The sequence below is a fragment of the Topomyia yanbarensis genome, unplaced genomic scaffold (genome assembly GCF_030247195.1).
Source record: "Topomyia yanbarensis strain Yona2022 unplaced genomic scaffold, ASM3024719v1 HiC_scaffold_29, whole genome shotgun sequence".
Lineage (NCBI taxonomy): Eukaryota > Metazoa > Arthropoda > Insecta > Diptera > Culicidae > Topomyia > Topomyia yanbarensis.
This window is the reverse complement of record NW_026683481.1, coordinates 234286-257000: the sequence shown is the minus strand read 5'-3', so window position 1 is coordinate 257000 and position 22715 is coordinate 234286. Positions and strand designations below refer to the sequence as shown.

General features: G+C 37.5%; 1 protein-coding gene across 2 annotated transcripts in view; it reads right to left on the bottom strand.

Annotated features, from left to right (window-relative positions):
• Positions 1-641: 641 nt before the first annotated feature.
• The window catches only part of LOC131695115 (phospholipid-transporting ATPase VB-like), a 216576-nt gene continuing 194502 nt past the window's right edge, over positions 642-22715 (bottom strand). For both annotated transcript variants that reach the window (XM_058983634.1, XM_058983633.1), the window contains 10 exons: positions 20245-20425; positions 20002-20181; positions 19796-19920; positions 17698-19741; positions 17340-17510; positions 17090-17275; positions 16829-17029; positions 16469-16671; positions 16328-16413; positions 642-1833 (listed from right to left, as the gene is read on the bottom strand). In XM_058983634.1, the coding sequence (XP_058839617.1) occupies positions 1799-1833; positions 16328-16413; positions 16469-16671; positions 16829-17029; positions 17090-17275; positions 17340-17510; positions 17698-19741; positions 19796-19920; positions 20002-20181; positions 20245-20425 (3412 nt within the window). In that variant the 3' untranslated portion in view covers positions 642-1798. The remainder of the gene's footprint in view (positions 1834-16327; positions 16414-16468; positions 16672-16828; positions 17030-17089; positions 17276-17339; positions 17511-17697; positions 19742-19795; positions 19921-20001; positions 20182-20244; positions 20426-22715) is intronic.

Below are 22715 nucleotides of genomic sequence, written 5' to 3'. Positions count from 1 at the left end.
GTCACAAAATTGTGTAGAATTAAATCGATTCTGTTTATCGTGGATCGACCCTAACGTTTTAGATGTAGGCTTTAAAATCATGGCGGCGTAGCAGATACCTTGTTCCAAGAGTAGATGTCCAACCATTTCCACATCGAAGAACGCCGCGGCGAACACGATAACTCTTAATAAAATTGTCTGTAACAGGAAATTCAAAAAGATTTGTAAAGTTTAGACTTGTAGGTTCTCGATGAATAACAAAATTAGAAAAAAGTTTGAGTTTCGTAAAATGGCTTCATGAACACCGAAAAATCTCGTAGTTTACTGTAAGATTCGCTCTTTTCTTCAAAATAATGGGGAGAAATTTTTTATTCAGTTTTCTGTGGTTCATCGACAGGCTGCACATATTGTGCATTCTCATAAAAAATCAAGTCAATTTGTTGATTAGTTTTTGAGTTATCGGGTTCGCCAATTTGAAAAATGCGGTTTCGAGAAAAACGCTATTGAAGGATGTGATGTGACATTGTATCACGGAAAAAACGCTGTAGAAAATGACCCTTTGGGTATTTTCGCTTGAAAATTTGGATAGAAGCAAAAGCCGATTTTTTTTGCCTACTACACCAGATGTCCCCCTAATGCGGTCATCAGAAACAGTTCAGATCTTTTCCGTAAAAATCAGTTTATTTTGACTTGACCAATAAAATATAATACTTACATAACAGTTTCAATTTAGATTCCTACTGTCGTTTCACATTATATACAGATTGGCTCACTATTCAGTAACATGTTTTGTTTAGTAGAATTAGTTAATATTATAAATCTGTTAAAGTCAATTTCATATTACTGTATTTTGCTTAGTAGATAAAATTAAATAATTTACTATCGGACTTCGCTACCATTGCGTTCTCTATAACCGAGGAATACTAATATTTTGCACATTGTATATAGGTATGTTAACAGTAAATTGTCTTCAGCGCATCTAGGCAGCAGTAAATAAACCCAAAAGTGGATGCCCCAGCAATGTCCACTTGGATTTTCGTGTGTAATCTTGTTGTCATTATCGTTGTTACTCCCGCAATAAGTTTACTGGTTATTCTTAGATCAGTACCCAGTTTGTCACTAGTCAAGTTTTTCTCGCTATCAAATAGCCTACAAACATTGCTTATTGTCTCTAACCCTATAATCGGCACACTTTCTTGATTGTTGTGTCAAGTGTGCAGCGTCTCGGCTCATTTACGTAGTGCTCAGTATTCTCACAGCCTTTTTTGTTACGTTTTCTTCAATCAAACAACTAGATTACGAAAAGTATTCTGATACTACACTGAAGCACTGCTACTTATTATTTCCTTCGTTAAGCGTATTGTTTTGTGTTAAAATAAAATGCACTATCGCGATTTGTGACAAGGCAGGCGCAATGATTACGATCCACTAGAATATTTCAGATGTAAGCGGGACGATTGTATAGTCAGAGGTAACAACACTCTGTTTTGAAAGAGGTAAGCATCAGTTGACTTAACATTTACAACCATAATTTTATAACGTTTGTTACTTCACGTACTTTGGGTAGTAAAGTTTGGGTCAATTGAGTAAGGTCGCCAGCAATTTCACTAAACTTCCCTTTGCACACTCCATTCTGTGTTGATATGAACAGGAGTTCTACATTTATTTATGGAGACGAGACGAAGATCGCTGCTCTTTAAAAATATTATTTCGTCATTCTGGAATCGCCTAATAAAATCAATTGTGAACATATCAATGATGAAATATATGGGTATATCTTAGTGCAGGTTCCTCGCGCTTCTTCCGGGGAGGTTGCTGGTTACAGTCTTATACGCAATCCAGTTATTGGCGGTTCTGAAATAACAACAAATTTAATTAGTATCAACAGGTGGTAAATCGACGGCGCCTAGCAGTAACTGTAACAAGCGGAATAGGTGGAACGTGCATTGCAGAAACCTTTTACTATAATATAATGCTGGAAGACTTCTATCGACAAGGAGACCTCCATTCCTTCTGTAATTCGTATCACTTTCGCACTGGATAGAAAATAACCCAGTTTTACTCAAATCCATATTAGAATGCTATGATAAGCAAAGCATAATCCTTACCCTCGTTCTATTCCGTCAATATTTAACTGTAATTTTTGTTGTTGTTTCTTTTGTGACTGATTTTGTCGGTTTAGAACCCAAAAGCACCAGCCATTCTCGCTGTGGAGCATATGTCTAGCGAACATTGATCTCCTTCACACCAAGGGGAATGAAGCAAACAATTCAATATCCCAGTTAAAAAGGGTGTTCCAACAAAGGAAGGAAGCTTACATCCCTAGCGCAAGCATGGGAAAAATCGCATCGTGAACTGATCGTTCGCGCTTCGCAAGCAAGCTTTCTTCAGTTGTGATGCATTCTGTTAGCTTCGAAAATGATACCTAGCAACCTGTCGTTACGGACACATGCGATTCAAAGCTATAACAACCAACGAAGAAGCACATCAGTTGTGTTTTAATTCTTTCCTTCCCCAACGCGGATGGCTTCGTTCGTGAAGCTCTTCTCGAGCGGTTCGCGGTTTGCATAGGATTTTCATTATACAGTTTTATTTCATTTTCATATTCGCACAATATAATTAATACTTGGAAAACCATATACTATTTAAAACTAGCTGATAATCAATGGTTTTAAAAATTTGCAACAATGCACTGCTAACAAATAGGCCGCAAGGAACTTCAGTAGATCAATTTGCTAGTAGTGTATCACAAAACTACCCATAACGCGATCTGTCAGCAAAAAATCCAGTGCAAAAATAGGTACTATGATTTAATCATGCATGAAGAAACCTTTGTGAGCTTCGCGAAGCTACGTGACAAACATTCACGAGCGAAGAATTGACGCTGCTCTTAAATTTTTTAAGCTTCACTTTTGATTCGCAGTTTGCCCATCTAGTGACCTGCTCTGAAATTATTAGACTTCTCCCTTCGTGCGTTGATTATGGTTAATTAGTGAGTTAGCAACAGTCGCGCGAGTGAACGAATTTTCCCATGCCTGCCCTAGCGTACAGTTAATGACTAGACTTTTTGAAAAATAAAATTGTAGTAAAAATATTCATAATCCTAATCAGATTTTTGTCATTTATGGGAGTTTTAACCTTTGTGTCATTTGAGTTCTTTTTCAGGTTAACAATTTCTTATCTCATGCAGTACCTTTTTTACGCATGGGAACACTGGGGCCAGGCCAGGGGCCCCGGAATTTTAATGTTTCTCAGACAGTCATCCTATACATCAAGATAGCTTGCGCCAATCCCCAATCACAGTCATTTTAAACAAAAATCATAGAATTTCTCAGCACATTTCTCACTATACCTTAGTAACCAAACAGAATGTCAAAATTCTGAAAACGCCACTTTGTAGACATTTTTCAGACAAGTAATGTTGCATATCTAACTCAGTTTACCCCAAAATGGCGTTTGTCATAAAATAGCACAACAGCGACGATATGGCATCTACGTGTCTCGAAATGCTCAAAATAATCGTATTAATGATATCCTAATATTATTGTATGATTTAAAAAAATTAATACCTGGAAAAAGTTGTGGGGTGTCGGGCTTACCCACGGTATCGGACTTGCCCCCGGTTCCCCTACTTATAGTATATTCTATATTTTAAGCTTTAGAAGTAAAGGTTGTCCACGATTGCACTAGGGTGGGTGCTCCTATAGTTGAGGTGTACCAATAGTTGCAGTAGTGGGTTATACGCCTAATTAAGATACCAACCATCAACAAATATTTTTTTATCGATTCATCGCACTAAAATTATGCGACAATAAAACTGTTATCCTTGAAACTTGCTCAAATAACTTTTGAAAAAAAATATTTTCTTAGAATTTTGAGCTCCTTTGCACCTATAGTTGATGTAGTGTACCTATAGTTGCAAGTCCCATAAGAAAGCAATGGGATTTGCAACAATAGGAACCGAAATTAGCGATTGCACCACTATTGGTACATGTGTTCCTATAGTGGTACAAGCGGTTTTGAATACATAAATTGGTTACTAAGCCATCTTTATATTTTTCCTATGAAGTAGGGACTGAAAGCTTTCGTTTAATGTATTAACATTGCCCATAGGTCTATTAATCGATTTTTTATCAAAAGTTTTCCTTAAGCATGCGACTATTGGTACATCCACCCTACGTGGAAACCGTGGCAACAAAAATAATTCGTTATCCAAATTAAGAAAAATATTCAATTCGTGATATGTACTCGGTTTTGAATAGCACTTATAAAATTTTACACAGTGGTATCTGTAACTTTTCTCCCAGCTGTCATCTTTCATTACATTATCATTTAATTTTTAGCACCATCTGATTTTTTTAGCTGCTGCTTCGTAATTACGATTTACTGAAGACCCGTTGCGTATTGCAGTCTTTGGGCACCAAATTTGTTTTGCTGACAACTATACAACTCTAGAACTAGTTTTGCATAACGGCACAATTTCAAATTAGGCCATAACACCGAAGACCCACAGTCTTGTCTAAAAGTGGTATTCGACGTTTTTGATGGCACTCTTTGTGGTAAATACCCTATCCTACGACAAATTATTTCGTGTGCCCGAACTGTAGATTGCTTGCTAGACTAGGAAAATCCTGGCCGATTTCGAATTATTTTTTGTTTGCATTTTTCGACGAAAATAAATCTCAAAACCATAAATCTCAAAACCATGACCTTCACTGCCCCGAGTCATTTCTAAGCTTACGATGGGATAAATTCGAATTCATACGATGCGCAAGCTGGTTTTTTACGATTGCTTCAGTAAATTTTCTGGTTATGTTCATTTATAAAAAGAGATCTCACCAAATTTTTCAAACTATACAAAGAAATTTTATAAATAGTGAGCATTTGAAAAACCTGATGATAGTATGAACCAAAATCAAAATAGGCAATTATCAATTTTTCCCATATTTTGCTCGCATTTAAAAGTTAACAAACTTCAGCGATGGACTTCTAACCTACTAATGTTCGCTTATCTATCAATAAAGATTGGCATGTAGATGTTGGAATATTTACACAGTAGCCGTGCGCATTGTTTAAGAAAACAGTCTTAAACACATCATGAAGTACGAAGAATTCTTTGCTGGCCTGGACAAGAGAGTTCGAATGGCACATTTGCGGTAAATCTGCCCTACTCCATCATTCCTCCTTTTTGGCCAATAATCTCTTCATCCTCAAACAACGCAATGTAACTAAGGAGGTCAAATTACTATGGATAATTCTGTTAGTATACTGATAACTAGCGTATTCAATTATAAGGATGCTATTGAGAGAAACGCAGCGCATATTTCTAGCCTTAAATTGTTATCTTTTCAATTGCCATTACAAAATGTTCCATCTAGGAACGCTTGAAGTAAAATACCATATGCTGCCGGCCTGATCTCATGTGTGAGAATCGACCGCAGGTGATGGCATGATCGTCTTTGATATGAATTTGAACGAAAACATGAGGTCATACACTTAAATGAACCGCTAAACATGTTCATCCTATATTTTTGATAACTTTTGCCTAGTTGCTGTGAGACGGCCAGAAAATCACGAATCCACAAAGAACTAGTTTTTCTCTCTCTCTCTCTCTCTCTCTCTCTCTTTCTCTCTCGCGGACTGGTTTACATCATGTGTAATGGTTGACTCCATTAGAATTTCACACAGTGATAATAACAGATATTATGTGTGCAATATTATATATGCAAACCCTGCAATAATAATTCAACTGAGCCATGAATATTGCACATGTGAAAAAATTAAGTGCTGCAGCTGCAATTCAAATTATTATTTCACTGCAATTAACTTGTTGATATAACTTGTAAGTAAAATTATAGTTGCACTTAAGAGTGACCACCATCCAGAAGACCGAGGGAGCATGCTAAAACAATATAATTTAATTCTTCGTTAACGGTACATTTGCGATAGAAATAGCTTTTGATTAGTTTTTCGAGGTTCGCATGAAAACGTCAGTGCATCTGACAAATGGATTGTGTTGTACGCAGATCATCTTGGTTTGGGTCCAAAATTCGCGCAACCTTAGAAAAGAGACGAATAATCGAATAAGGTTAAAAAGTCTTTAATCGCAAAAATGAGTTTTAATATGCAACAAAAAGGGAATCACTTTAATATGTAGAATAGATTTTTTTCTTTTTTCAAACACATGCACAAGTTTCACAGGTTTCATAAAACGTATTTTCGTACCGATAAAATCTTTCGAACCATTCTCGAATGGTCGGAATTCTTTAACAGAAAAATTAATTGAAGGGCTGATGTTGGAATAGCTATAATTACTCCTATTCAAGGTCATTGGAAACAACACCTGCACTTTAGAGCATGTTCAAGAGTGGTTCAGCTCTATATTCATAATTGAATGAATAATCGTCAGCTAAAACTAACCATGGCGATTGATCCAATCCAAATATGCCTAAATTTACAAACTATTCTTCACCATGTTATAAATGTACTCATAATAATTATGCACCATTTTTAAAACTATTGCTCTAATTGTCCTATCAATTATCTCGAGCAAGGTCGTCCGGAAAAGACTTTAGCCCTTCAATATTATTTTCTGGAGTATTAACTAATCTGTGCTGAATTTTTATAGGTTGGCAATTGATTTAGAGAACGAGAAAATGTAGTTCAATAGATTTATACATTTTTTTTAAATCCACTACAACTTTTCTAGTAGCGACTGCTACGAATTACGCATAGTTACGATGCCCTGTATTTAGGCATATTTGCCAACATCACATGTAAATCATTCCATTGAATAGCAATCAATTTTGGTTTCGTTTTAATCGAAGACTGCATATCAAGAAGACTGGCAACTCTGTCCAGAATCTGGAGACAGTAACAGCAACGCCACTTGCGGGTAAAGGTGGTACTTCCCAAAATGAACACATATACACTTTTACCACAGCATTCAATTCAGCATTCAACTTGTGTAAAAATCCCTAACGGTTTCCATGGTAGTTGGGATATCTATACCAGGTGCGCTACTGTCGTCATGTATTGTTGTGGCTGAGTTCGACTGAATTGACAGCGGTTATTCCTCTACCCAGTCAAACTAGTCCGGAACCGGTTCGGACTTCTAGTATATGAATTCCAGCTCAAATGCATGAACCGATTGAGTCGGAATCGGATGTTTTCTTTGAGCAAGATTTCATACTGATTCCATTCAGGATTTCGAACCGGTTCCGGAACGGATTTGACGGATAGTAGGGATTAGTTGGTTTGGCGGCGCTAGTGTTTATCGTATATTGATTCAAATGTTTACACACGTTTTTTAAATATTTTTGTTCGATTATGGATGTCTGTTCTCTGTGCTTTTACATTAAGCTTCCTACCTTCCTCCAACAGAGGCGCTGTAACCTCTGTCGCTTCTCGTTTGTATGGGGGAAGGAAAGAGATATCAGTCTTCTTAATATGTAGTCTTCGTTTAAATACTGACTGCGGGAGAGATGAACGTCATACAACATTCAAGCAACCGAACCAAAAAATTGTAGCCAATTAGGAGAAGCTTGCAATAACCAAATGCGAATGTAATTTTAGTTTGTACTGCTTGATGAAATGTAAACTGATATCTTGAAAATAAATATCATCTACATTACGACTCAACTGAGAAAGCCTCGAAAGGCGTCCATCTTTGAAAGCTAAAAAGTAGTTTTTTCGCTACCTTTTAAGATAATTTCGGAAGAGATGCTGCGCTGGGTGAGATGTCGCACTCTCTATTTCTCGTATATAGAGTCACTTTTGTACGGTAATATGATATTGCGAGTTTGTCTTTCGAAGAATTACAATACTGGAGATGTAAAATAATCCTTATTATTAACTCACAAAATTTTTATTAATGATTATGTGCGTCCAGTTGAATCGCGAAGTATCAAATTTTCAGAACCACATTAAAATGTTGTTTTTTTGAAGTAGAATACTTCTAACGTTTCAATATTGGGGTCACAATTTAAAAATTTCTGCTTAGATATTTTCCTAGTTTTTAAATGCGAATAACCATTGGACTGATCGAAATCGCTATATTTTTACACTATCTGATCGGAAATATGTGCACGTATAATATTGTATTTGATTCCGTACAATGTACGTCTCTTATACACTCAAAAAAAAGTAAACGTTATGCCTATTGATTTTACACATAGATTTTTGCAATTAACGGAGGCATATAGACACTATTTACTGGCACATAAACCTAATGTGTGTATTTACAAGAAATATTAATCTTACATTCACATTTCATAACTATTAGGCACATAAAACCCCATTCTATAACAATATGCACATATAACTTATGTGTGTGCATACATAGGTTATACAGTTGACACATAAAAGGTATGTGTGCGCGTGATAACAATAGCATTTCTTCTTCATATGAATTTTAAGCGGTTTGAAGCAAATAGAATTAACGTTTGGATTTTTCTCAGTGTAGATAACAAAAATAATGTATTTTGTAAAGGTGGTAATTATCTGTGCTACAATTCAACCAAGCAGCGAGCGTGGCGTGCATACAGTGATCAGCACACAGCAGTACATCACAGAAAAAGCAGAACGCTCTTTTTCAATACGCGGATTGCAAGTGTGCGCATTCGAAGGGGTGGTTGCGTGCGAGAGACCCCACTCTCTTGCTCTTTAAATTATGCGTGGCGGGCTCAGATAAATGCACCATTTGGTTAATTTTCTATTGGCAAGCGGTAGTGCGATTGACGATGACAATTTTAATAGCAGGCCCGTACGCAGGAAATTCTCAAGGGAGGGGGGGGGGGGGGGTATTGATTTGTTAACATTTATTTTAAAAGAAATGCACAGAAACCCTCAAACTTTGAAGATTTTTTCAGAGGCCTGGACCCAGTCTTGTGAACCAAACGACTCAGCTCAACAAATTGGGTAAATGAAGGAATCATCAAAAGACAACGCTGCATGGTGGTCGGAAACTCCAAAAACATGAACTTAATTCACTAGAGGCCAAACCATCGAATATATTCACAGGGTATCTTTGGATGAATTGTTCGTAAGAATATTCCCCACAACCTGATAAAAATAAAAATTAGACATGGCTTACTACCATCAAACTAAAATAAATTAACTTTTTATGATGATGAGGTAGAAAGTTGGTGTTTTCGACAAAGTTATAGAAATGCTCGTAATGAAAAATTTGGTTGAACAGCTTGAACTTGTAGGACTGAAAGTTATCGATTTATAATGCGTTTTCTATGGCAACACCCTTAAATGTAGTTTTTTTAATGACTTTTTCCACAGCGAATTTTCGTGCAAGCTATGTTCCAAACAAATGTGGAGGCATTAAAAGCACTTAATACTCTTGAAGGCTGTAAGTAAAAATACTCATTCATATCAAAGTTATTGAAGATTTTAACATTTTTTACCATTAATTACAAAATTTCACAAAAAACCTGAAAAAAAAATTCCGCTGATTTTATATGGAAAAAGTAAAAACATAACAAAGTGAACGAACCCTATTCATAGGTTTCTAGAGTGCCACCCATCAAACCTTCTTACCTTTATTATGCGTAGTCTGGACATTAAAAATAGTACCTGCTCATCCATTTTGGTTTGCAACTTTCTCTCTTATACGCAGTTGAACTTGGTGCAAAAAAATTTAAAATTCTTCAATAACCCTAAAACGAAGGAGTATTTTTACAAGAAAAAAATTTAAGTAAAATTTTTACATGTAGTGTTCAACAATATCTTTACATGCAGTCTTCAACAATAATTTAATTTTTACATGCAGTTTTCAACAATATTATGTGGTTTTAATACCTCAACATTTGTCTGCAACATCGGTTGCACGAAAAGTCACAGTGAAAAAAGTTATATTAAAAACTAAATTTAAGGGGGTTGCCTTAGAAAACGCTTTGTAAATCGATAACCTTAAGTCCTACAAGTTCAAGTTGTGCAATAAAATTCTTCATTATGAGCATTTCTAAAACTTTGTCGAAGGCACCAACTTTCTACCTCGTCAGTATAAAAAGTTAATTTTTCCAGTTCATTCTTACTAGGGCATGCCTCAATTTAATTTTTATCAGATTGTGGGGAATATTCATATGAACAATTCCTCCAAAACACCCTGTGAATATATTCGATAGTTTGGCCTCTAGTGAATTAAGTTCACGTTTTTGGCATTTCCGACCACTGGCTCGTGTTGGATTCGGATTGGTTTGTAGTAGTTGTTAAGCCAACCGACTAAACCTAAACCTCGCAATCTATCGTATCTCGCAATCCTCATCCATCCGGGGCAACCGTTAAGTACTGCTTTAGTAGGGATTGTGTTCTTACTTATTTTGTTTTGTGTTAATCGTCATGTTTTCATCCATAGCTACTTTCACAATATATCTGACCTGCTCAGGTCTGCTGAAAATATCGTCACCTTTTGAGACATGAACCGATCCGGAGGTGTCAACTATAAGGATTTACAGCTGTTTACAAACACCTTCGCCGGGCTTCTTATCCTTCTTGGTGCTAGTCGTTCCTATTTATCTGCTAGCTGGTTCTGAGAACCTCTTGGCGGCGGTATTACACCCTATACCGATGCCCATTTTCGCGATCCATTTCGCTGTCACTCCAACGGAATAATTTCTCTAGACAACGATATCCCGATTTTCTCTAACTTTGTGTTTCTCCTCATTAGCTGCCATTGCTAGCACACTGACCGAAATCTGCTGTCTACTCACTACTGTTGCTTATATCGAAGCTTGTCGAAACGTGAACCGATCCTTCAGAGAAGCCGTACAACTTGACATACTTCCCTTTCCAGCCACCCTCGCAAAGTTTCGTCCTTTGCATGTCAAAACGGTTTGCAGTATATTTTTTTCTTAAACAGGTAGTTAATAAATTTTAAAAAGTCAAATCCCTCATGGGGGGGGGGGGGTTGAACCCCCAACCTCCCCTTCCCCCCATTGCGCACTGGCCTGATCTATGTATATGCTGCTATAAACACACTTTAATTGTATAACTGCTGCATGTATGACGGGATTTGAACTTCCTCAATAAGACCGGTTTATTTTAAACTCAGCTAAATGATTTTATTTATTTCGCAAATCAACTAGTGAAATGCTCCATTAAAAGTAATGTCCTGGCACTACATTTGTTGTTGGTTATTGTTATACGTGGCAATTGCAGGGTTATTTCAAAAACTGCACGCTAAGAAACCTGCTTGGTGATGTTTTGAATATATTATTATTTAAATTTATATTCATGCATATATTCGAAGCATGAATATAAATGTAAAATTAAGTTCCACCACAAATACACACAACTTGTCGTGCTTTCTTCAACGATTTTTTATAATTTTACATGTTGTTTGAAGATTACAGTTTTATTGTACGGAATACAAATGCACTTTAATCAGTCTATTCTCAACCACCAAAGGCATCAGTCACAATACCAGTGTGCTCTCTGCTGCTACCCAAGCCAGCGCAAACAGTTGCTTTTTTCTTGTGTGCATTGTCTGAAGAACAAAAGGAACCGTTACTATTATTCTTGAGTGGTGATCTATCAAGATGACTGAGTCTCATTAACAAAATGTGATTCTTCGGGCTAACACGGTGGCCATTGACTTCCGGTCTTTCCGCGTAAGACCGAGTATTGGTGATATGGAACATTTGCTGAAGGTGAAATTGCAGCTTCGGGTTTCGGATGTCAGCTTCATCCAGTTGGAGCACGTTAGACATGCGGTGCTGATAACGTTCAACAAATTCGCCCAGGCGAAAAGATTCATTGCGCAAAACAACTTGAAACACGTGCTGGATTGTGACACCGCTAAAATTAAGATCCCGGAAACGTGAAAGTCAAATTACATGATTTGGCACCACGTACTTGCAAAGTGGCCATTAAAAGATTCATGTCGTATTTCGGAGAAGTGGAATACATTACGGAGGATACGTGGAGGAACTACTTTCCAGGTATTTGAAATGGTGTTTTGTGGTGAGAATGCGGGTAGATTAGCCCATTCCCTCCTACTTTACGCTGCAGTACACAACAGAAAGGGATGATACGATTATACAGCGAATTCTATGTACATATAAAGGACAAATTAACACGTGCCAGTTCTGTGAACAAACGGCACATCCCGGACAACCCTGCCCAGAAACCGCTAAGAAAAGCTCATCTACTGAAAGGAAAGGCAACACTCAGTCTCCAATATCATTCCCTGAGTCACAAACGGTTGCCAAATTTGTGGCTGCAGCTCAAGCAACAGTGACAACTGCGAAAGCCGCGTCAAGTACCACAAACTCAACAGCTAATTCCAGCAATGAGGGAGCTACTAGCAATGACGGAGGGTTCACGCTCGTGACCCGAAATGGAAAGAAGTTAGGAACATCACCTGATCGCGAACATCAAGGCAGTAACCCCGATGATGACCCGGACATGTGCGACAACGACAGATTTATGAATGACCCACATGATACAGTTGACGTGGATGCAAATATTTCCCCGACACGAAAATGGATCTCCGCGCGCAATGGCAAGTCGTGCGTGCGGGATCGATCTTAGTATTGATTGTTTATTATTTTTATTGTTTACATCATGTAAATATATAAAAGACCCACGGCTCCGTGAAGCTAACGCATTGAGCCGTGCCAAATAAACGAATTAAAAAAAATCACTTTAATGAATTTTTAATCCAATATTGCGGTAAAATAAATGACATGCAATATTACACGAACGAAAGTGTAAAATCATACGCCTTTTTAAAGTTCCCATTGAGTGCATCGAATTCAACTTAATTTTCAATAAAATTTTTGATTCAAGCTCTGTATGTTTACATTCGTATTAATTTACATGTCGTTTAAATTTCATTCGGCTTAACTGCTGACATTCCACGCGCAAATGCTCTTCTGCTGGCTCTTAACTGTAGAGTAAGTACAATTTACAGTAAGTCCAAAACCTATTTGTTATCCGATTTGGCCCTTAATTTACTTTATTTGTTCATGTCATACTTTAAAGTGGCTTATTTCTAAAAATATTCAGCAAGACGAATGCATTTTGATCCCAATATACATATGTGTAATGAAATATTTAATAATCAGGGCCGGTGGGTAATGTGGGTAGTGAAGGTAGTACTATCCACTTTAAAATAATCGAGTTTTTTGTAATTACCCACTCGAAACTTTGGAACAAACCTAACATTTAAATTTTGCCACGCATGTGTCCCGGATGCAGATTTGAAATTTTCGAGGAATGACCAAGATTCCATTTTCACAAACGCGTCGCAAGTGATTTGTGTGAATGTAATGCAAGAGAAAGATGAGATAAAATACACCCCTAAGAAAATATAATCATGACTTAGCTATAGACTATCAGTTGTGAGAATTTAATTAATGATATCATTTAGCCAACATTTTACTCTGAAATCACAATCGCTTTGCAAAATATTCAGGAACATGAAAATTTTTCAAATTTTCAAAATCATTATAAATTGCTCTTTGAAAAATGGACAGGGCAAAACGCACATGTGCAAGGGTAAAATGCACCACAACAACGGGGCACAATACATCATAACTAAGCTGACCAACTCTGAAGAAAAAATCCGTACACCATTTCGCAACGAAGCGCGATCGTTCACCACGGTCAGGCACACAGTCCGCGAGGTGTACGGATTTTTTCGTCAGAGTGACCAAGCTTAATCATAAGAAATATCGAAATAGCTGATTTTAATGCAGAAGATAGCAAAAATTGCAGCATTCCAATTAACATCCTAAGTGTATTCTACTTCACTTCGGTTATTTCTCTGTCATTACCTACCCATGTTTTTGTTTACTTTTCTGTACGGTTCCATTTTTCGGATAATATACATTAACGAAAAGTGGTCAATCAACGTTGAGTAGATTTTTAAAAATTCTGCCATGTTCATTATTGTACTATCTTTTGGGGTACACGCAGAAGAATCAGGCCGTTTTGGAACAACAAACCGTTTAGTTTAATTACAAACTTGACGTATGACTGTTTCGAACTGAAATTGGCGTTTCTCGAAAGCATGTATTTGGTTTAGTTCAACAAATACTTCTGTTTGCACTTTAAATAGAAACATTGTTGAAACAAAATAAAATTTGTTAGATCGAACTGTTGAAAATCAACAGAATCTTTGTTTGATTTCAACCAAATTTGAGCTGTTCTCTCTTTTGGTTAATACTAAAGATATTTTTTTCCTCAAACTTGTTTCTTCGGTTCAGGGGATACATACCTTTTTATTTTTCAAAAAATCGAATTTTTTATTGCTTTAGACAATTGTTATGGAGCGTGATTTTCTTGTTTCAAACGAAATATTTGTTAAAATTCTTGAAAAGCCAACAAATGAATTTGTTGGTAATTTCAAGCAAAAGTATCGATTGAGTCAAACCTGAATCTTGTTTATCCGTGTATCAAACAGGAAAATTGTTAATTCAAACCAAAATTTGTTTTTTCTTACTGATTTTTTTCTGCGAGTATTTTTCGTTTTTTTTTTTAACATGAGCTGTTTTTTTAATTTTTTTTTTTTAATTTAATCTAATTTATTTAAATCAAAAAAATATTAAAGCAGTTGAATTCAAGTTACGATATGCACCAGCTCATCAATAACATCATGGGTTACAACAATGACGTTTTGTGGTTTTCGGCCTTTCGTGATTTCAGCCTTATGTGATTCGGGCTTTCGTAGTACAGCAACCGTTCCGTAACTGGGCTAAGACGGCAGCCCAGTTTTTTATTGCTTTCAACATTGTTTTCCGTTCGCTTGCCCCTAGTTAGTTTTGACACCAAAATGTCAAATCACGTTTGAGGTCTATGTTTTGACGTTTAACCCTTAAATGAATGGAACTCATTTTTTCTTGGTGCTCATTTTTCTGGTTGGATAGAATCTATACCTCTTGTTAAGGCTTTATATCACGGTATCCGGTATGTTGCCAAATGGAAACAGTATGCATTTAAGGGTTAACTGCTTTTTAATTGGGCTGCAGCCCAGTTGCAGAACGCCCAGTTAAAAAGCATCCCAAATTAAAGAGCGCCCAGTTACTGAACGATTGCTGTACTCCCATTACCGGAACTTAACTTTTTTCAAATTTTTTCTAAAAGAGCCTTCCTGAGCAGTACAAAATAATTTACAAAGCGATTTTGAACAAAACCTCGCGCAAAAATATTTGAAACCAGCAATCCTGGTTTTCTGGTGTCATGAGAATATTTTTATTAAAATAAATTCACTTTTCAGCTGAAACAGTAAATATAATTTATAGTTGCTCGAGCATAATTTACCCCCCCCCCCCCATCCTATGTCTACATCATTTTCATCGAGAACTAGCTAATTTTATCATTAAAATATTGTAATTCTAAATAAATAAATATTATATATATATATATATATATATATATATATATATATATATATATATATATATATATATATATATATATATATATATATATTATATATATATATATATATATGTATATATATATATGTATATATATATATATATATATATATATATATGTATATATATATATGTATATATATATATATATATATATATATATATATATATATATATATATATATATATATATATATATATATATATATATATATATATATATATATATATATATATATATATATATATACTATATATATATATATATATATATATATATATATATATATATATATATATATATATATATATATATATATATATATATATATATATATATATATATATATATATATATATATATATATATATATATATATATATATATATCCATATATTCATATATTCATATATATCCAAGAAATCACACAAATAATAAATAGTGCACAGTAAAATACTGAAGCATAAACTATTAGGTGTACCAAAATAACCAAATAAGGATTTCTCTAAACAAGTATGCTCTATATGGTGATGTAAAAAAGCTTGAGTCGAAGAACCAAACGTGCAATCAAGAGGAAACCAACCTTCTACAACAGTGCCAATCCAATACCATGCCACACAATAATTTCACACCGATAAAGAGAAGTGAAATATTTAGATTAATGTTTAGCATACAATAATGCTTCCAAACCTTCTCCGCCAGCGTCGGAAAACGCCCGGCTACTAATAACCGAACCGTTCCTGTGGATTATTCCGCTCCAAGATTCCCACTGCGGCGTTCAGTTTCTTACGCGCCTTCAGTGTACTACCCTTAGAGCCGTGGTTTTTTCCCGAGAAGGACGACGTGGTAGTGGTCATAGTGGTGGTAAACGTGGTATTGGTTGTTGTCGTTAAATACCGGAATATTGACGAAGCGGACGTAGACCGAGACCAGGATACCAAAAAATTCTCACCTCTTCGTTTCTCTTCCTTGTGCTGTATAGTTACGCGAATACCTTCGCCGGGCCAGACGGTGTTCTCCAGGACACGATAAATGAAGCTGGAAACGGAAGCGTTAGTTGTTGTGATGTAATACAAAGGTGGGCTAGTCTTACCGGGGCAACAGAGCAAGCACAGCAGTCAGGACAGTTATGAGATAATACTGTATGGAACTCATACTCATTTGAATCACCCAATAGTTAATCACCCAATAGTTGGAAGGGAGACCGAAACAGCTAACACACACGCTGTTGTACGCAAAGGCGAACAAGTAGAACGATCCTATGCTGATTGCGATTGATAAAACGTGTAGTATTGTCTAGAAATAGAAAGATAGTTTAATTTTTAACCCTGCGGAAGTCTGAACATCAGACGAAATCGGAATACAGCTTCAGGCGTTCGCCTGAATGTAGATTTTACCGCGACTATCAAGATTCAAGAGGGATAACTACTATTTAATTTTACTCAGAACTTACCCATGATTTAACTTCTATGGCACAGTGGAGAAGCATTGCGAATAGACAAGACGAAGTGATGGTCGTACCAAAAACCCAAACGTCCACGTCTGAGTCCCAAAAGGCCGCTTTTGCTATAAAGAATATCACTAAACTCTGGTACAGAGCATCGAACATAACCACCCAGAACGTGTGTGCCTTGTAGCCTTTCCCCAGGCGACCCTGAAAACGCAATCAATATAACACGAGGTAATATTCGGTACATGAATTAGTAACACTTACATGTCGATAAAGTCGCGGATAGTTGAGCAATAAGTCGTCGATTATTTTTTTGTCATAGACACCAATGGCAAGTGGAGGCAGGGCAGTAAAGATGAGATTGTAAATCATTAAATAGATTTCATCTATCATGACGGCACCGGAAAACCCGCAGTACAGCTGATACCAGAAAAGCAGGAATACGAAGGCCTGGGAAACAAGAAAAATCAAGGAAAATCAAAACTATCAACGAATTGAATTCTGTAAGACTCACAGCATTTTTGTAGAAAAAGTACGTTATCATCCGGCCAAGCCGATCGTAGTTCCAGTGACCATGTATGAGTAATAACTTCTCTAAAATCCTAAATTTTGCTATTGTAAAATCGGACGCCATCACAGCTTGCATTCCTTCTTGTCCGCAAATACCAACACCCACGTCGGCCATCTGAAGCAAGTGAAATAAAATAAAAACTTAGATTTGAAAAATTTCTGAACAAAAATATTATCCCTCCGGAAGTCGCGCTTATGGCCCACTGAACGAGCAGCCGCTGGTGCCCTAAGACGATTTCGCTAGATTTTCAGAGCAGCGTGCACTCAGTGCACTAGCGCGACTTCCAGAAGGTTAAACATACCTGAATCATTGAAACATCATTGGCACCATCGCCAATCGCTAACGTGCTCATGCGTAGCTCTTCCTTTACCACCTTTACCAAGAAAGCCTTCTGCAGTGGGGTTGCTCTGCAACACAGAACCGATGAGCAGTATCTGGTCAACCTAAGGAACGGTTTTGTCAAATTCGATCGCAAATCCAGGATAAATGTAAGCGTTTTCCCATCCACCACCAGTGCCCGTCCCTTTTCCCGATCACTCCGAATCGAAAAATCCACGTCGTTCAATTGTTTTTCAATTTCGTTGAGATAGAAATTTATACAGGCTTCAGCCGAATCCCGTGAGCGAGCAGTCAAACGTAGGATGTCCATCTGAGAGTTGAACAGTCGTGCTGAGTAGGCAACATTAATCGCCGTTTCCGTCTTGTCCCCGGTAAGCACCCATATCACAATTCCAGCTTGTAGTAGAGAGGCGATTGTTTCCGGCACACCCTCCTGCAGGCGGTCTTCAATGCCGGTTGAACCAAGGAGAGTGAAGTTGCGTTCCAAAAGACCAAACGATTCTCGAATTTTCTTCTCACGATTCTCCATACTCAGTTCACACTCCTGGTGTTTTCTGTACCATTCGGAGAAATCCGTTGGATCTAAACGCCGTTTCGCCATAACGAGTACGCGTAAACCCTGGCGGGCGTACATATTTAGTTGGTGCTGCGTTTGTTCACGAAGCCGGTATTCTTCGGAATCTGTAGCACATGGCGCCAAACTAGACATGATGGAACTGTCAGCGCCCTTGGTATACAAAACAACTTCTTGGGTACCGGTTTTACGCACCACTACTGACATACACTTGCGATTGGAATCAAATGGCAATATTTTAAGAACTTCGTACTCAATAACGCCTTCCCCGGGAACATTCACTAAAACGTGATTGGGACTTCGATTTATCAAACAGCAATCGTAGCTGTATGCCGCGTTGACTAGCGCAAGCTCGTCAGGACTCTCTGCTTCGAAAATTGGCCGTCGATCACTTGGTGTCGATCCCTGAGAATGGGACTTTTGGAACTTAACGCTATTCATGCTAAACTTGTTCTTACTACTACTAGATTTGAATGGACCTTTGGGTAGTTTGGCGACAAGGGATTTGACACGCGCTGTTGGCGTAATCGCTTTCAGCTTCATCGGAGGACTTTCCGACATGGGGGATGTTTCCGCTGAGCTGCTTATGGGCGACAGCGATGGCACATGGGTTTGCTTTAGTGGCAGTGAAGTAGGGACATTCGGTGGTGGCGACGGTGTAATCGATCGTGATTCTGTAAGCCTTGCATACCGATCGCTAGCCGGATCAACTCCATTTGCAATCGCATCGGTAACCACTGGCCGTACCAAGGTAATGCTCGTATCACTGTCATTCAACTCGATCACGCCGCTCGCGTTCATGTGGTCCTTGTGAGGTGTGGCACTTACGACCACCGTGTTGCAAATCGCCAGCACCAGGAGAAATTCCTGAATCTGTTGGGCACTGCTAGTGAACCGATTTGCATCGGTGATCTGGTTCAGATTATCTAATAAACTAATATTTGGCTGAAGATACGGCACGGGACCACCGATTTTGGTCAGTTCTTTCTCTTCCTCTGTCTCCGGATGGTTGTAGTCTACCCCCACGATCGTACACCTTCGGAAGATCATACGATTCTCCGTTAGTGTCCCAGTTTTGTCCGAAAATATGTATCGAATCTGTCCAAGCTCTTCAGTAATATTCATTGCCCGACATTCAGTTCGTTTATTGGTTTGCAAATCAAACAGATCGATACTGTTGTGTATGTGATAGACCTGCATGATTTTACACAGCTCGATCGTTACGTATAGAGACAAAGGTATCATGATCTGTAAAATGATCACGAACGTCCAAAAGGCTAGTAGTCCCTCGTAATCAGGGTTTATTTCGAACGGAAGATAAGGAATACGATAGGATTCGTTGTTATCACCAGTAGCTGCCACGAACGATGCCAGCCACATTTTGCAACCGATAGCACCAATCACGCAAAGAATTATAAGTATGATCACACACCTAGAAACGAATCAGTAAATGAGATTCGATCTTAAAAGAACAAATCCAACCCACCATATAACATCAATGTTCATCTGTTGCTCGATTTGAGAACGCTTATACCGTGGACCACTATTGTTAAGCATTGCTTTCGTTTCGTGACCGGCATAGACGACGATACCCTCGGCGTAGTCCGTATTCTACAATTAAACCAATCGATATCAATCAGTCAATCAATTCCATTTAGTTTACAGATTAATTGAACGTTCTATTCAATATACCTTCAGTCGACTTTCCCTCAGCAATAAGCTCTCGGTGGACACCGGTACCCGCTCACCCGATGGGTGTATCACAGCTCCATGAAACCGATAGATTTTAGTGGACGGCGCGTCCACCTCGACCCGACTCGTAAATTTGCTCGGCATAAAGATATGTTGTTTTTCGGCAAAACCACGTATCACCTGGACGAATGATAGTGTGATTCGGTTAGAGAACGAGGAATTGTATCGTGCAGTAAAACTCACCTGTCGCCGCTTAAGGTTGGTCTCTCCGTCCAGATCACACGTGTCAATGTAACATACCCCGTGAGGGTCGCTAGATTTGAGCAGCAGAATGTCCGCCGGTACCGTTTCGTTGTTTGACAGATGTACCAGGTCGCCCACTCGGACATCTTGCCACAGCACTTTCTTGTAGCGCTCCGATTCCCTGAAAAGGAAGAAAAAAAATAGCATTCATATATTGGTGAAAGTTCGTTCGGTCGTGGTTGCTTTTAAATTATTCAGTTCACGTGGCACTATTCGTCTGTTTAGGGTTGATACTCGAGTAATATTGCGAATGCACGGCGTGCTAGTGGTTATGCATAAATACTTTTTACAAACATTTTGAATCCATTCATGAAACATTTCAACGAAGTGTGATGTATAATAACCGCTAAATTAATTCATAATGTCATCAGTTCATCGAGTTGCCGGTAGCAAAAAAAGTTGTTCATCATTCGTGACGTAAGATTCAACTAAGTTACTTTAATTGCCCTTAACTTGGTCGACATCTTCTTTTTAGCAAGAAACTCCAATTATCGCGCGTTGTAAAAGTCGTTTGGCTTTCTTATAGAATAAAGTTTTACATACAGCCCAATTTTGAAAGTTTTTCGAAGGTTCAAGGGCTGAATTTCATAAGACCAATCGACTCCGTTTGACGCATAAAAACAGTGTCTCTCTCACTGTGTATATATGTAAGCATTTATGTAAATGTAACCAACGGTCACTTCAATATATCAGGAATAGCTGATCGACACTCTACAAATAGACCATCATTTCATCTTCACTGATGGCTTAAGCCTCTGCTGCCCACGGGGAATCGTTATAGAATATTCAAAACATGATTGTATGTTGTCACCACTATGAAAACCTCTTCACAATATTCCCATTAATCATAATAATACATTGTTTGCATTTTGAAACCACTATGCCAAATATATTCAACGTTGAAAGTTGAAAATTTGAGAAAAACGGAAAAAATATTTTGTGAACGGCAGTGTAATTTAGTTAAAAAATGTTTATACTTTTTTAAATTCTTGGAAAAACTCGCAAAATGACCATGTTGGACATTTTTAAGGGTTAAATGAAAAATGCGGAGCTTTCGTGAGCTGGAATATATTTTTTGACTTTCTCATTGCACAAAAGTCTACAATAGCTTTTTTCAGTAAAACGAAAATTTGGGCAGCAGAGAATTACAATTACAATTAAGGCTCTTCGATCAATGAAGGTCGATAAACACTTCCCGTATTTCGTGGGAAACATATGGGAAACTTTAAGTTCTTTGGCAAACAAATCATATCACTTGGCTATGGCATGGGTTCCGGCTCATTCTTCAATTCCGGGAAACGAAAGTGCGAATTTTCTTACGACAATTTACGCATTTGACGGAGACCTTTTTGAAAGGCTTTTTCAATGATTTTTTTCAAATGTTCTCGTCAGAGAACGATCAATAATTGGAAAACCGCATGGAAATATAAGGACCTGGGGCAATGATTACAATTCATTATCCCTAAGGTATCGATGAATACAAGGAGTTCAAGGGATTGGATGTGAGTCGAAATTTCGTTATGTCCAGGCTCTTGTCCAGTCACTATACCTTCGACGCTCATCTCTTTCCTGTTGGGCTTACTGAGAGAAATCTTTGCGTTTATGGCAAGGGTAATCAAGACATCGAACACGTTATTTGGTCATTTGCGGAATAACGTGATGCTAGATCCCTTTTAGAAGATACCCTGCGGGCCCGTGAAAGACCAACCAACGTTCCAGTTTGTAACTTTTTGGAAAGCCGAGACCTCTCTTATGTGTTGTCAGTGTCGGCCACCCTCTATCCCCTGCCCCAGATGCTATGCAATTCCGATGTTGAAATATTCCTTTAGTTATATAAGCGACCAGTTTATTGAAAAAATAAATTGTATACCTAGTTTTAGGTAACTTTAATCCATCACAGTTTCACCTTAGCGGAGTGAAAATTATCAAATTGTATCAAGTTTAAACAAATTCTAATATTGTTCACATTTTTTAAGGAATGCCTACCAAATTGCAACTCCTATAGTTTTAAAGGAATCAAAATACAAATACCCGGTCATCTTACAGCCAACGAACTATCTGAACAAAAAATAAAGCGATATTTTAAATACCGTAGCTTATTTATTTATTCGTTTAAATACAAATTTTATTTTTTCCGTTTTTCCTTTTTTGATTTCTAATACCGGGTCTTCAGTGCCTTTTCATTCCTATTGAATACTGACTATTCGGATACACGTGCATTTGTTATTGCTCATAGGCCTTCTACAAAAGGAGGGGGAAGGTACCCCTTCCTGACAAAATGGTGTCAAATTTTTGAAGCTCATTTCTGAACCGAACCGGGTATGTAGAGAGCGGCGAATAGTTAGACAAATCACACCATGCTTGAATGCAATCACTATTCTTTTGTTTCTCTGCTAATTGTTGCCATAGAT